This window comes from Scyliorhinus canicula, chromosome 17 (assembly GCF_902713615.1).
Source record: "Scyliorhinus canicula chromosome 17, sScyCan1.1, whole genome shotgun sequence".
NCBI classification, from domain to species: Eukaryota; Metazoa; Chordata; class Chondrichthyes; order Carcharhiniformes; family Scyliorhinidae; genus Scyliorhinus; species Scyliorhinus canicula.
Genome location: NC_052162.1, coordinates 76,159,587 through 76,175,417, shown reverse-complemented (window position 1 = coordinate 76,175,417; position 15,831 = coordinate 76,159,587). Strand labels below are relative to the sequence as shown.

The 15,831-nt window shown below is 46.9% G+C and overlaps 1 protein-coding gene across 4 annotated transcripts in view; it reads right to left on the bottom strand.

Annotated features, from left to right (window-relative positions):
• Positions 1-15,831, bottom strand: part of diaph2 (diaphanous-related formin 2) — an 878,670-nt gene that overhangs the window by 243,443 nt on the left and 619,396 nt on the right. For all 4 annotated transcript variants that reach the window (XM_038775000.1, XM_038775001.1, XM_038775002.1 and 1 more), the window contains one exon: positions 2,923-3,047. In XM_038775000.1, coding sequence (XP_038630928.1) covers positions 2,923-3,047 — 125 coding nt within the window. The remainder of the gene's footprint in view (positions 1-2,922; positions 3,048-15,831) is intronic.

The window sequence follows — 15,831 nt, the reverse complement described above, 5'->3', positions numbered from 1 at the left end:
GGGGGGGGGGGGGGAAATTCCGCCCATGCACTCACCCACAAAGGAAAGGAAAACTTCAATCAGTGCTTCCCAATTACTTTCCAATGTGATCTCATTTCAACACTTGAAAATTTGTGATGCCAGCTGCCAACAAACAGCAATAAAGCAGCATAACAGTAACATTCAGTATATAATTGTTAAAATCTGCATAACAACATATAATAATCGCATAAATACAGAAATCTGTGTTTTTAAAGTACTTTGTAAAAATGCTACTATTTTATGTACTCACCAGTCTATTACATCATCTGAGCTTCGTAAATATTTGGCCAGGAAACAACAGATACTACTGATTATTCGTATTTGCATTCTGCATTCCTGATCTATAGCAATATCACACCAAGGTTTCCCAAAGACCATCTTGACATAATTAATTTTAATGTGAGAGGGAGGGGTCAAATAAACTTTAATTTGCCTCTGAAGATTTCGAATGACTCAAAATAATATTTTAAGTCCCAGGTGTTGTATTTTCACTGTAGATTCTGCCACACACAATGCTTCAATTTACAAGGTAAGTTAACTGTCTGAAGAAGAACTTTGCTCCTCTCAACCTGAGGAAAATAAAGTGTTTCTAAGCAGGTGTAGAGCATAAGATACCACAGTTATTGATCACTGATGTTTTAGCAAAGCTATGCATGTTCCCCACTGACAAGACTCGGTGAACCCCTCTTGCTGCCACTCACACCCCCTCCGTAATTAGCCCTGCTCCCCTAATCGATCTGTGATCAGCCCCTGTCCCCCACAACAGATACTTCGATCAGTCCCTCTCCCACACCTAACCCTGCACACACTCACTGATTCCCACACTCAAGCACACAAAGATCAGCCAGCCAGAGGCAGCTCAAACAACCCTCGCCCCAGGAAATATATGGCTGTGGCCTCGGAGGCAACATTTTTATACTGTCCCAGGAAGAAGGAACAATCCCAAGACCAAAAGGCAAACACGATGGGGCCAGTTTGGAACACAACACCTGGAAAAGCAGAAGCACGTAGCCTCAAACACTGTATCTGCAATCCCGATTGGGTCACGGTCACTGTGTGGGAACCACTGTCTTAAATCTTTCGTGGTCTCAGGATGTTCCAAAGCACTTTGGTGCCAGAGGTACTTCTGAGCAGAATCACTGTTGTAATGTAGAAAACACAGAAGTCAATTTGCACACAGCAAGGTTCCATAAATACCAATGAGATGACGCCCAGACAATTTGTTACAATTTTGGACGGGATGCCAGGGAGAACTCGCCTGCTCATCTTTGAATCGTGCCAGCTATTACACATCCATTTGAGGGAAAATGGGGGAAGCCTCAACTTAATGGGGAATAATCTCCATTTGGGAGACAGTGGGCTGGATTCTCCGATTCTGGGGCTATGTCCCCACGTCGGCATGGGAACGGTGGCGTTTTAAGTCAGAATAGCTGGCGCAAAAGGCCCCCGTTTTGCTGGGGGCTAGCAGGACGCAGCGTAGAGCACCCGGCTCTAGCTGCCAATATGCCCCGAAGAAATGCCGGATCCTTAGCTGCGCATACGCATGGCGGCGGCTTGCTGCAGCTGCGCCGTGCAACATGGTGGCGGTCGATCGCGAACCCAGCCCGTAAAATAGTCCCCCTCTTCGGCCGGCTCGTGCGCCCTGGACCGTCCCACCACAGTGCCCCCAGCCCCGAATAACTTCGCGCACAGATCAGCCCTCCCCCGACTGTGGCGACGCTGGACTGAGTCTGCAGCCACCACGCCGAGTTCCCGATGGGTGAGACCACACACGAGCCACGCCATCGGGAACTCGGCTGATCCTGGGTGGAGCATCAGGGCGCGGGCCTCAGGCACTGTCCTGAGGCCATCGCTATGTAACACGAAGAGTATGATACTTTGGAGTGGGGGGAGCATCACGAAAGCGGCACCCCGCCCGATTTGGTCGGGAACGTGGACTCTGGCCATTTACCGAACGCGATTTTGGTATCGGTAACCGGAGAATCCAGCTGTGTGTTCTCACGCTGGCGCTGAACTGCACGTGATTCGTTCTTCCACACTTAGCAATTCAGTAAATGTATACGTAGCAAGGAATACAGAGGCTATCGGGCTGCAATTTTGAGGGGGCGGCCTGACAGCAAAGTCCTGCGGCTGGCCACCTCACCGCTTCGCGAAGCAGCCCCCCCCCCCCCCCCCCCCAAGTACAGGGGGTGACTTGTCCTGCTTACAACTGTCATTTTTTTTCACTGGCCCTGTCTGGACTGCTCTTTCATATGGTCAGTGCAGTCTCGATGGGTCAAATGGCCTCCTTCTGCACTGTAGAAATTCTATGGTTACAAGCCTGGAACACAGGTTGTCTGGAATCTGACATAAAGAGACACCTGTATTAAAACCTGCCGAGTCATCCAAAGGATCCATTAATAAAACAAAAATATTTCAGATGCTGCAAATTTGAAATAACAACAGAAATGATGGATAAACTCAGCAGACCTGTCAGCATATGTGGAGAGATAAACAGGATCCTTTGGATGCTTTTATAATTGTGATTAGTTAGCATTTGAGCCAATCTGTGCCTTGTAGCTCATGATAACCTCAAGCGTGTACTTGCTGTGCTAAAATCTGCCAGCTGGGAATATTCCAAAATAAAAAGAAGTCTTTCTGGTTGTCAGTTTTGCTGAGTCCTGGTGGTTTACTTTTGGTTTGTAACTAGCTGCAGGAGACCGAGGCAAGGGATGGTGCTAACATGGTTCAAGCACAATAGAAACACAGCTGCAATGCCAGTTGGGCTGTAGTTTTTGTAAAGTAGATTTTGATCATTCTAAATGACCACGACCAATAGAGTTCAGTTTGACAAGATTCTGCAATGTATATTAAACCTTTAAAGTTATAATCCTGAGACATGTAATGTCTCTAAAAGGATATGGACATTTTTTCCACAAACTTATCATGCTCATCTTCCGGTTCAGGAAACTTGTTGATGTCATTTTCAAGGCGCTGAATTTGTTTCTCCATAGCATCCAAACTACTTTTCAGGTTTTGATCTGAAACTGAGCAGACACAAATTCTGATGAGAAATTGATGGCAAGAACATTAAAAAAATTTTTGACAACACTTCCATCTATTGTATTAACTCAAAAGAATAGTTTTATTGTGTACTGCATAATCTTCCCAAATCACTTGTGATAAAATCATTGGGGTTTAAAATAAGTGTGCATAAAAAGTTAAATATTTGACATCACACGTATTAAGGAGTTCTCACAATTCCATTCCATAATTCCATCCAATCAGCTGTTGACGCTTCTTTATTCGCATGCAAATGAAATGACAAATTTAATAGTCGATTGTTCTTGCTGTGATATTATTTTTTAAATGAACTAAGTGCGATTAGCGGTTATATTCTCAGAATCTGGAAACACACTTGCTCAATATGGAAATAGATTTTTTGATTCCCGGAACTTGAGGTGCCTTTGTTGTTAATGTTAAACATACTGATGAAAATTTACAACTTAATATATTTTAAAATGTTACATTTAAGTGTACATCCCATTAATATTTTCCTTTCTAAATTCCCATGTCAATGTTCATAATAGTAAATGCCCATGTAAACTAGTTATGCTGTAATTACAGCCTTCTGACAGCCTGGCCTATGGGGTGGAATTTTCTGGGTCTCCCGGCTTAAGTCCGTCATATTTCTGTCCTGCGTTTTGCAGGACTGGAAAATTTTGGCCAAATCTGCAAACAAATGATTACCAATTTCTTTTTATTAAGGGACAATTTAGCGAGGACAATCCACCTACCCTGCACATCCTTAGATTTTGAGGGCGAGACCCACGCAGACACGGGGATGATGTGCAAACTCCACACGGACAGTGACCGGGATCAAACCCATGCCCAGGATTGAACTCAGGCCCTCGGCTCCGTGAGGCAGCAGTGGTATCCACTGCATCACCGTGCTGCTATATTTAGCTCACTCGGCTAAATCACTGGCTTTTAAAGCAGACCAAGCAGGCCAGCAGCACGGTTTGATTCCCGTACCAGCCTCCCCGGACAGGCGCCGGAAGGTGGCGACTAGGGACTTTTCACAGTAACCACTGAAGCCTACTCGTGACAATAAGCGATTTTCATTTCATTTCATTATCTATTTCAACCAACTTTCAGGTTCGAAATTGTTCTAAGGGTTGCTACTTAACTTTAAATATATATCTGAAACTATCAGCAACATAACGATTAGGACAGAAACTTCAAAATGGCCACTGAATTACATCTGTATGACCTGCTGCAATTTTCCCCATTCTACAAATCCATTTCCCCTGAGGAATGGACTTGGTCTTAAATTGCCCACGCACTATGTCAGGGAGATTGACTAGTGTATATTTAAAATCAAGTCCAGAGTAGATGGCATATTTCCGATGATTTTTATAATCTTGAGATAACGTTAACACTTCCCAAGAAGAAATGCCAAGCAGCTGCCAAGCTCAAGAAATTAATCAAGATCAATTAATCTCTAATTAACCTATGGCATTAAAGGCTGGCACATAAAAGATTTTAAATAAATTCCAGAACCCAGACAATTTAACATAAGTCAATGTCAAAGGTGACTAAACAGCACAACAATAAAAGGACAGGTCGGGAGGGACACGTAACAATTTCTTCCAGTTTTCCAATTTTTGGCTTTTATATAAATCTGTTTCCGTTTGGGCACATAACATAATAAGGTAGAAAATACAATAGGAAAAACATTGGGCGCAATTCTCCCAAAGGGAGTCTAAGTGCCGTCACCGGAGTGAAAACCGGAGTGTTTCACTCCGGCGTCGGAGCCCGCTCCCAGCCCCCTATTCTCCCGCCCCTGGGGGGGGGGGGGGGGGGGGGGGGCTAGGAGCGGCGCCGCGTCATTTACGCACGCTGGGCCTTGGCGCCGCGTAAAAAGTGGCGCCGCATAAATGACGTCACCTGCGCATGCGCAAATTGGCCTGCGCCAACCTTAGCATGCGAGGTTGCTGTCCTCCCCGAGTCCGCCCCACAAGATGATGGCGGATGGATCTTGCAGGGCGGCAAAGGAAAGGAGGTCCTCCCTTTGAGAGACCGGCCCTCCGATCGGTGGGCACCGATCGCAGGCCAGACCCCATCGGAGGCCCCCCCCCCCCCCCCGGTGCAGGAACCCCCCTCCCCAACAGGCCGCCGCCCCCCGCCCCCCAGCGTTTCCGCGCAGTTCCTTCCAGCAGCGACCAGGTGTGGACGGCGCCGGCGGGAATCTGTCGTGTTGAGGCGGCCGCTCGGCCCATCCAGGCCGGAGAATCGCCGCTCGCAAAACTCAAGCAGTGATTATCCGTGCAACCAGCCGTGATTCCCGCTGCGCTGGTTTGGGGTGGGTGGGAGAATCGCATGCAGGTGCCGGGGCGGCGTGGGTGGGGAGAGAATTCCGCCCATTGTGCTTGCATAAATGCAATCTTTGAAAATCCTTGTGCTTAAAGAGCAATGTTTACAGTTGAGAGACAGTCAGTAACAGATCCATCCCATGATCTAGAGAATTGCGTTTAACATTACGAACATACAAAATAGTAGTCGAAGAAAGCCATTTAGCTCCTTTGCGCCTGCTCCACCATTCAATCAGATCATGGCTGATAGCTTTGTATTGAATACATTTTTCGTCTACTTTTTGATTTCCTATCCCTGTCTATTTACCTCTGCTTTATAAATATTCAGTGGCCCTGCTTCCACCACCTTCTTAGGTTTAAAGTCCCAAAGTTGCACAACCCTTTCAACGAAAAATTTCTCCTCATCTCTGTCGTATAAGGTTGGCCCGTAATTTCAAAACAGTGCCGTCTAGTTCTGGACTCACCCAGAAGAGGTAATATTCTTTCAACGTCCATCTTGTCAATGCATTTAGGATCTTGATGAATTCAATCAAGTCTCCCCCCCTCGCTTCAAAATTCAATTCCAGCTTCTCAAATCTATCCTCATAAGACAACTTGCACATTCCAGGTAACAATCTAGTAAATCTCCTCTGAACTGCCTCCAATGCATTTCCATCCTTCCTTAAATAAGGTCAAAACTGCACCAATGTCTGTACCATAAGATCCTTACTTTTATTCCTCTCTTAATAAAGGACAATATTACACTCCTTCTTGATTACACGCTACACCTGCAGCATGGATAATGTTTTGTGACTCATCACATAATAAATATTGGTAGAAACTTTTGCTATCTCTTTTTACCTTCTGAGCTAGCTTCCTCTCATACTCTAGTTTCTTTCTCTTGATTAACTTTTTCATAATTCTCTGCTGTTCTTTATATTCTGACCAATCGTCTGACCTGCCACTCATCTAGAGTCAGAAATGTAGAAAGCACAGGACAGGCAGATTCATGAATCATTCAAAATTACTTGAGTTGCACTTGTGATAGTGTAGCAAAGGTTGAATTGTTTTTTTTCTTGCATAAACATCAGATTGAATTTTTGGCCAAATCAAATTTGTTCATTCTTTTAGCAAAAAGCAAAATACTGACACAAGAAATTTGTTCTCAATTCCACCCTATCCCCGTAACCCAATAACCCCTCCTAACCTTTTTTAGTCACTAAGGGCAATTTAGCATGGCCAATCCACCTAACCTGTATGTCTTTGGACTGTGGGAGGAAACCGGAGCACCCGGAGCAAACCCACACAGACACGGGAGAACATGCAGACTCCGCACAGACAGTGACCCAGCGGGGTATCAAACCTGGGACCTTGGCGCTATGAAGCCACAGTGCTACCCACTTGTACTACCATGCTGCTTGTTACGAGTTCAGACCACACAACCAGTATAGTGTTTTAACAGAGGACCCCCACCCTAAGCAACAACATGCTCTTGCTCTTCATTCCATAAATGCTCGACTACATATCCCCTATTGACAACATTCCATCTTGAGAAAAATAAACAAGAACTTATGGTTAAAGTCTGAAGTTGTTGAAGTCAGATGGCTGCAAAACTGCCTAGTAGAAGATATGGGGCGGGATTCTCCGACTCCCCGCCGAATCTCGGAGGACGGGGAATTCAGGACACGGCGGGGGCGGGATTGATGCCAGCCCCGAGCAATTTTCCCGGCAGGGTCGGAGAATCGCCCGGGGCCGGTGTCAATCCCGCCCCTGCCGTGTCCTGAATTCCCCGCCCCCCGGGATTCGGCGGGGGCGGGAATCGTGCCGCGCCAGTCGGCGGGGCCCCCGCGATGATTCTCCGGCCGGCAATGGGCCGAAGTTCCGCCGCTGTCAGGCCTCTCCCGCCGACGTGGATTAAACCACCTACCTGACCGGTGTTATTGGCTGTGCACGCGGGCTCTGGGGGGGGCCCGGATCTGACCCCGGGGGGGTGCCGCCACGGTGGCCTCGCCCGCAATCGGGGCCCACCGATCGGCGCGCGGGCCTGTGCCGTGGGGGCACTCTTTTTCTTCCACCTTTGCCATGGTCTTCACCATGGCGGAGGTGGAAGAGACCCCCTCCCCTGCGCATGCGCCGGTATGACGTCAGGAGCCGCTGACGCTCCGGCGCATGTACGGACTTACGCCGGCCAGTGAAGTCCTTTCGGTTCCGGCTGGCATGGCGCCAAAGGCCGTTCACGCCAGCCGGCGGAGTGGGAACCACTCCGGCGTGGGCCTAGCCCCTCAATGTGAGGGCTTGGCTTTGGGGTGGCCCGACGCCGGAGTGGTTCACGCCACTCCGACATGCCGGGACCCCCCCGCCCCGCTGCGTAGGGGAGAATCCCGGCCATGATGTTGTTCCTCAAATCTAGGAGTTGGCCAGCCATTCTAAAAACCAGAAGTTGATCGCCAATTTTGTAGAGAATTATGATGTGTACAATTTAATCATGAATAGGTTGATGAACAAGATTAGCAGCAGAACATTCTTAATGTATGGATCAATAACTTAATTCAAAATGACAGATAACCCAAGAGGATTTTTTCCCTGGAAATATAAAATTAATGTCAATTTACTTCTCATTGTTTTGTTAGAAACCAACAGACATAACAAGCTGAGTTTTAGCCTGCTGTGCAATTTGAAAAATATGGGCGTTTGCTTGTGATTGTACCATGAATTTCCGATCATAGTCATATTCTCAAGAGGAGTGGAATAGGTCATCCAGCCCTGCCAGCATGTCACACTGTTGAGTTAGATCAAGGCTGATCTGTACCACAATTTAATTTGTCTGTTTTTTCACCAAATCTCTGGATAGCCTTACCCAGTAAAGAACTATTGACATAGGAAAGAAGTACTTCCTAAAAGAGATAAATACTTAAAAGAAAAATTGCAGGAATACGAGGAAAGAGCTGGGAGTGGAACAAACTGAATTGCTCTTCAAAAGAACTGATGCATTTGCAATTGGGCCAATGGTCTCCTTTTACCCTGTACAATTCTAGAAGGGGAAAATATGGATGGAAAGACATTAAAAGCAACACAATCTGTCCACTTCCTCCCACCAAGGCATCTGCTTCATGTCTTGATCAGGAAAACCCTTCCCTTTATGGGGTGTGGGTGACGACAGAGAAAAGGCAGCTATAGATAAAAATTTACTTACAAATGCATAATTAGAAGCCTGTATCAAATTTGTAACTCAGTAGTTATGAACGAACAAGGGTGAGAGATCATCAGCCAACAGTGCAATGCTACACATTGCTTATCCACGCGTGGTCTATGCTAACCTGGAGAAGCACAACTTTATGAGGAAGAGCACTGCATTGCAGTCAATCTGGAAGAGACGCTGGGCAACTTCTCTCCACTTGACAAGTAGTGAAAGAAAAACAAATCCTTTGCAGCAAAATATAGACTCAAGCCACAATACACGTAACAGTTGCATTTTAAAATGCTGTAATTGTACAAAAACGTGAAATATACCTGCATTGCTGTTATCACGAAGACTAAACTCTCAAATTTCCCCTTGGAACAAAACTGAATTTATCATTTTCCTCAGGTCATTTATTCTATATTTCTTCCCTCTGTTGGTATGGGCCATGAATTATCCATGGCTAACTTCTAATATTGCTGCTTTAAACCAGCTGTCAAGTGATGCTTGGTGCCTTCACGTTTCTACAGATCAAACATACTACTCTGTGGGGAGGTGCCTGTCCACTACCCTTGGAAACATTCATGAGTTCATGTCTGAAATTGGCAACACAGGGGGATTTCCTTCAAGGACTATCTTGAGACATCAAAAGGTTTTACCTACTACTATCCTGATGGCTCAGCACATTATATCCGTGAGCAGATGGTAAGTCGAGGAAGATCAGGACGGCTCGTCTGATCTCTCGCAAGCTAATTTTCAGTTGCAGAGGAGAAAAGGTGTCGAATCTGATTCAGCATTTGGTTTGGGGTGAGAATTGAAGAGCTTTAGTTACAGATTATTATCCAGTGCTCCCTGCTGGAAGCATGTATATGGTCAGTAAGTAAGAGTAAAATGAGGCTTGACTGCGATGTTACTGACATCACCAACTAGAAAGCATTATTTAGTGCATCTCAGCAAGGGGTGAATGGTCATGAAATTGAACAGAGCCTGATAATGGTCACGGAGATCAAGATGTGCAATGAAATTAAAACGGAGATCAAGATGTGCAATGTACATGGAAATCATCTCCCCATGACATTCAATGACATTATCATCACTGAATCCACCACTATCAACATGCTGGGGGTTACCACTGATCAGAAACTCAACTGGAGCAACCATATAAATACTATGGCTCCAAGAGAAGCTCAATGGCAAGGAATTTTATGAGAGTAACTCGCTTCTTGACTTCTAAAAATCTGTCCACCATCTCTAATGCTCAAGACAGGTGTGTGATTAAATGCTCTCCACTCGCCTGGGTGAGTGAAGTGCGAACAACACTCAAGAAGCTCGACACCATCCAAGACAAAGCAGTCACTGGGGTGGGTTTAGCACAGTGGGCTAAACAGCCGACTTGTAATGCAGAACAAGGCCAGCAGCGTGGGTTCAATTCCCGTACCGGCTTCCCCGGCGGAATGTGGCGACTAGGGGCTTTTCACAGTAACTTCATTCAAGCCTACTTGTCACAAGAAGCGATTATTATTATTATGTCTTCATGATTGATACCCATTCACCACCTTAAACATTCACTCCACCACTAATGCACAGTAGCAGCGGTGTGCAATATCTGCAAGGTGCACTGCGGCAACTCACCAATACTGCTGTGACAGCACATTCCAAACCTGCAAACTCTACCAGGACAAGGGCACATGTGTGCTGCAAGTCGTCCTCCAAGCCACACACCAATCTGACTTGGAACAGTTCCTTCATTGTCACTGGGTCATAATCCTGGAACTCCCTAACAGCACAGCAACGGTTCAAGAAGGGGGTCTCACAACCATCTTCTCAAGAGCAATTAAGATTGGACAATAATGCTGGCCGAGACAGTGACGCGCCCGACCCAAGAAAGAATAAATTTTTTTAAAGTTCAGCTGCGGCCGATTAAGAAAAGACACTTGGCGGGATTCTCTCAGTCTGCAGCCGGGCCGGAGAATTGCAGCGACCAGCATGAATCGTGACACGCCTCCCCGGACAATCAGCGCCATTGGTGCCGGCGCGTCGCTGGCCAGGGGCCGCATCTATGCCTGCCCCCCTCCCCCCCCCCCCCCCCGGCGATTCTCCGCCCGGGATGGGCCGACACGAAAAGCCCGAGCCCCACCAGCGCTGTTTTAACCTGGTCTTACTCTGCGGGACCTCGATGTGGAAGGGTCCGGGGGTGACCTGTGTGTGTGTGTGCGGGGGGGGGGGGGGCTCCGACCCCGGAGGGGGGCCCGGAATCAGGGGGCCCACTAATCGGTGGGCCGGCCTCTCAGGCTGGGGGCCTTCTTTGTTCTGCGCCGGCCCCTGTAGCCCTACGCCATGTTGTGTCGGGGCCGTGCAGAGAAGGGAGACACCGCGCATGTGTGGAAATTTCACCGTCCCACCGCGCATGAGCGGACCTGCGGCGCCCATCTGACGCCGGGATCGGTAACTGGAGTGGCGTGGGTTGCACCAGTGCCATGCTGGCCCCATGTAGGAGCCAGAATTGCTGATCTTGAGGCCATTTTGACGCCGTTGGGAAACACGACGGCGTCAAAACTTAGCCTCAGGGTCAGAGAATCCCGCCCATTATCTCGTGCACTGAGTTTCAAAATGGTAATGCTACCATTAATGACACAACCTGCCTACTCTGCATAAATTTGTTTTCTTTCCGCTGTGTGAATGCGCAGAATTACCCTCACTAAAGTTTACACCTACACTGCAAATGTCATTGTGGAGGCAAAATAGCGAAAAGCTGTATTCTAAAGAGCCTAGTTTCACACCTAGTGTCTTACAAAACTATAGAGGAAACTATTGCAGGAAGAAAGGTTGGAAAAAAGCTTGTCCTTAATACAGAACACAGGTTTGGGAAGCATTTTTAGATAAAATATTCCTCCTTACTTGCTTTAAACATAAATAGAAAAGAAAATGAACCCAAGTATCAAACATCCTTGGTTAATTGTACCGTCAGAGTTTGATATTTTGAGTTTGTTTTTCGTCAGGGTTGTTCCAGTGTTGGAGGTTAGACAGTAACTGCATGCATCATGCAGTGGGTACTTGGATCTTAATAAAAGCTGGTGTTCGGTGTAATCCTTGGGGCCAATCTGAGGCTACTTTATTCAAAGAAAAAAATTCCATGGGCATGCGACACAAGAACTGATAAGTGATCATTTTCTGATAACAATAAATTAGCTAACAGACTGCTTTGAAGCACCGGCTCCCAATGAATTAAATGGAGCTTTATGACTGCACCAACAGTTTGAAATGCTGGCCTAATGAGGATATTTAATACAATGCAGTATAATAGCTATTGGTATATGCTTTGCATCAAAGTCTGCACTATAAGCTGAATACTCCCACAAGATTTCTCTTCCTCTCTAAAGAAGCCACTTGAATTAATCATCATGTCAGGAATTAAGTGGCCAATATGATCACTATTTTAGACATGAACTAAGGGTAGCACCATGGTAGGAATAGGAGGTAAGAATACAAAATTCACTAAGTTAATATGTGCTTTGAATATTTGGAAGAAGTTTTCTTACCTCTACGTTATAATTCTTCTTGGATATAATGGGCTAAAAGCAAATTATTGAGGGGACAGTTAGGAGCATTGTTGGGTGGGGAACAGTGGTTTATTATGTATTGGGGGCTAAAGAGTGCAGATACATTTTTCTGTCCTTGCCTGATGGGATTCAACATTTTTGGAATATTTGGTTATAACTTAATAATTCAATGTTTATTTTCTTTTGTATCTCAAATCAAATATGATAAATCTTTATCACTTCTCTGAGTGGTAAGCACATTATAATTAATAATTGCACAATAGATGGGAGAAGTTCTAATGCAAGTGTTTTGATTTTACTATCACTTCGAAGTCCTGAAAAATGATGTCTGGTTAAAGAAAAAAAGTGCCATGCAGTGAAATGTTGTGTCTTGGGTTGGTGAGCTTTAGGTCCATGGGCGCAATTCTACAAATGGGAGACAAACAGCCGACGCCGGAGTGAAACCCGGAGTGTTTCACTCCGGCGTCAGAGGCCGCACCTCGCCCCCTATTCTCCCCACCCCAGGGGGCTAGGAGCGGCGGCGCGTGAATTTTGCGCGCCGGGCCTTGACGCTTGCGTCAAAAGCGACGCGCCGGGAATGACGCGGCCGGCGGCCCCTAAGTGACGTGGGCCGCGCATGCGCAGGTTGGCCGGTGCCAACCTGCGGTTGCCGTCTTCCCCTCCGCTGCCCCGCAAGACATGGCCGCTTAATCTTGTGGGGCGGCGCTGGGAAAAGAGTGCAACTTTTAGAGACGTCGGCTCGACGATCGGCGGGCACCGATCGCGGGCCAGACACCTCCTGAGCACGCCCGTGGTGCTCGATCCTCCCTCCGCCCCACACACAGTGGTCGCGCGCTGTTCACGCAGGCAGCGACCAGGTGTGGTTGGCGCCGGCGTGAACCGTCGGGTTTGGCAGGCCATTTTGGGGGGCGGGGGGGGGGCGTGGGAGATGCCAGGGCGGCGTGGCGTGATTTGCCCGGCCCTCCCGCGATTCTCCCACCCGGCGTGGGGGGGGGGGGGGAGAATCGCACCCCATGTTCCTGGAATTGATGACACCCGACAATGTTGAAGCATGTGAATTCCATACACCCAGGGCTTGAAATTCCAGGTTTAAATGTTAACTGAGGCAGTGCAAAATGTAAGCATTTATTCTTTATTTGGGCTTCCAATGAGCTCATTAGAGGATCTGCAACACGTCTGAAGCAAAATCAGAGAGAGTGATGCCCACATATCATAAATCTGCATTTGAATACTGATTGCTCACAGCTTTTACCTCCAAAGAATGGTATTAAAACTCAAACAGTTACACCTGACCTTCATCACTAATGTGCACTGTGAATGAATCAGTCGCTGAGAAAGCAGTCTTTACAAATGAGCGTCTGTAAGACAGTCATTCACAGTACTCATGGAAACGCAAAGAATAACACAAAATGTCAGTGAGGTGTTTACAATGTCACACTGTTTCAGTAAACAGAGAATCCCTTATCGTCTGGAGTGCCATATATGATTAATCTAATATTGGGGATTGTGTTATAACTCACGAGTGATGAAGTGAATGTTATTAACGATCACCCAAGCGATAGTCAAATCAAATACCACACTTCATTAAATGCCCTATTCGTATGACATATATATTTACTGAAATACTAAATATTTTTGATTTCTTTGAGTATTTACTGCAATAGGTTTTAAAGAATGGCAGTACAATTCCTGAACTTTGGCGAGGAGGGGCAGCAGGTGGAACTGAGATGTTCTCACTTCTCAATATGTTTTGCCAGAAATTACTCAAAAGTGAGTAAATGTTTTTATAAATCGAAAATATCAGACCAGAGTGCTTCATTAATTTAATAAAAACCATAGAAAGACTTATATACTAATCAAGTTTTAATGTCACAGCTTGTGGATTGAGTAGATTACTGTCTCCATCTTACTGACTGAATGGTCTGTGTTGCTCATGTTCAATCTCAAAAGAAATAACCTTGGATTATTTATTTTATCAATACTTAATTGGTGATTGATTTGTTCTCTCAACAGCGCTATTTCATCTCAGGGTAATTTATCATGTTCTATCTGGTAAAAAAGGAACATATATTTCACTGTTAAAGTATTATCATCCACTATTTTTAATCTGCATATAGATTGGGCAAATCAAATTAGCCGCAATAACGTAGAGCGTATACGGGATGGTTTTCTGGACCAATATGTTGAGGAACCAACTAGAGAGCAGGCCATCCTAAATTGGGTACTGTAATAAGAACGCAATCATTAGCAATCTGGTTGTCCGAGAATACTTGGGGATGAATGACCATAATATTTAGAATTTTTCATCAAGATGGAGAGTAAAGTAGTTGACTCTGAGGCTAGGGTCCTGAATCTTAATAATTGCAACTACGATGGCATGAGACTCAAATTGGCGATGATAGATTGGGAAACATTACTTAAAGGGATAACAGCAGATAGGCAATAGCAAACTTTCAAGGAGCGCATGGGTGAACTGCAACAATTGTTTATTCCTGGCACAAAAGTAAAATGGGAGGTTGGCCAATCCATGGATTAAAAGGAAAATGTATTAGATCGAAGGAAGAACCATACAAATTGGCCAAGAAAAACAACAGGGGCGAAATTTTCGGACCCCCAGCAGGGTCGGAGAATCGCCTGGGGCCGCCGAAACACCCGCCCCCGCCGTGGCAGAGATTCCCCGCCACCCAGGAAGTGGCGGTGGCGGGAATCTCGCCACTCCGATCGGCGAGGCCCCTGCGGTGATTCTCCGGCCCGGATGGGCCGAAGTCCCACCGCTGGGAGGCTTCTCCCGCCGCCGAGGTTTGAACAACCTCTGTAACGGCGGAATCAGCGGCGCGAGCGGGTCCCGGGGGGGGGCGATCGAACCCCGGGGGGTGCCCCCACGGTGGCCTGGCCTGCGATCGGGGCCCCCCGCTCAGAGTCCGGGCCAGTGCCCTGGGTGCACTCTTTCTCCTTCCGTGGCCGCCACGGCCTCCGCCATGGCGGAAGCGGAAGAAAAACCCACATCGCGCATGCGCCGGTGGTGACGTCAGCGGCCAGCACTGCCGGCGCATGCGCCGATCGGCGAAAGCCTTTCGGCCAGGCCCGCTGCCGGAGGCGCCAGTTTTTTGTGCCAGTCTTCTGGTGCCAACCGCTCCGGCGCGGGGCTGGCCCCCAAAGGTGAGGAGAATTCCCCACCTTTGGGGAGGACCGTCCCTGAGTGGTTGGCGCCACTCCCCTATGCCGGGACCCCCCGTCACGCCGGGTAGGAGAGAATCCAGCCCCAGGTCTGAGGATCGGGAACAGTTTTGAATTGGGCAATGAAGGAGCAAGAAATTAATTAAGAAGGGGAAAATGGAGTATGAGAGTAAGCTTGCAGGGAAAATAAAAATTGACTGTAAAAGTTTCTATTAGAACACGAAGAGAAAAATATTGGTGAAGACAAATGTAGGTCCCTTACAGTCAGAAACAGGGAAATGTATAATTAGGGACAAAGAAATGGTGAGCAACTAGACACATACTTTGGATCTGTCTTCCCAAATGACGACACAACTAAGATGCCAGAAATGTTGGAGAATATAGGTTTAGTGAGAGGGAATAACTGAAGATCAATATTAGTAGACAAATAGGGCAGGATTCTCTGACCCCCCCACCGGGTCGGTGAATCCCCGGGGGGATGGACGGCGTGAATCCCACTCCAACGGCATCTGCTGAATTCTCCAGTGCTGGTTTTTGGGCAGGGGCGGAGACCACACCGTGC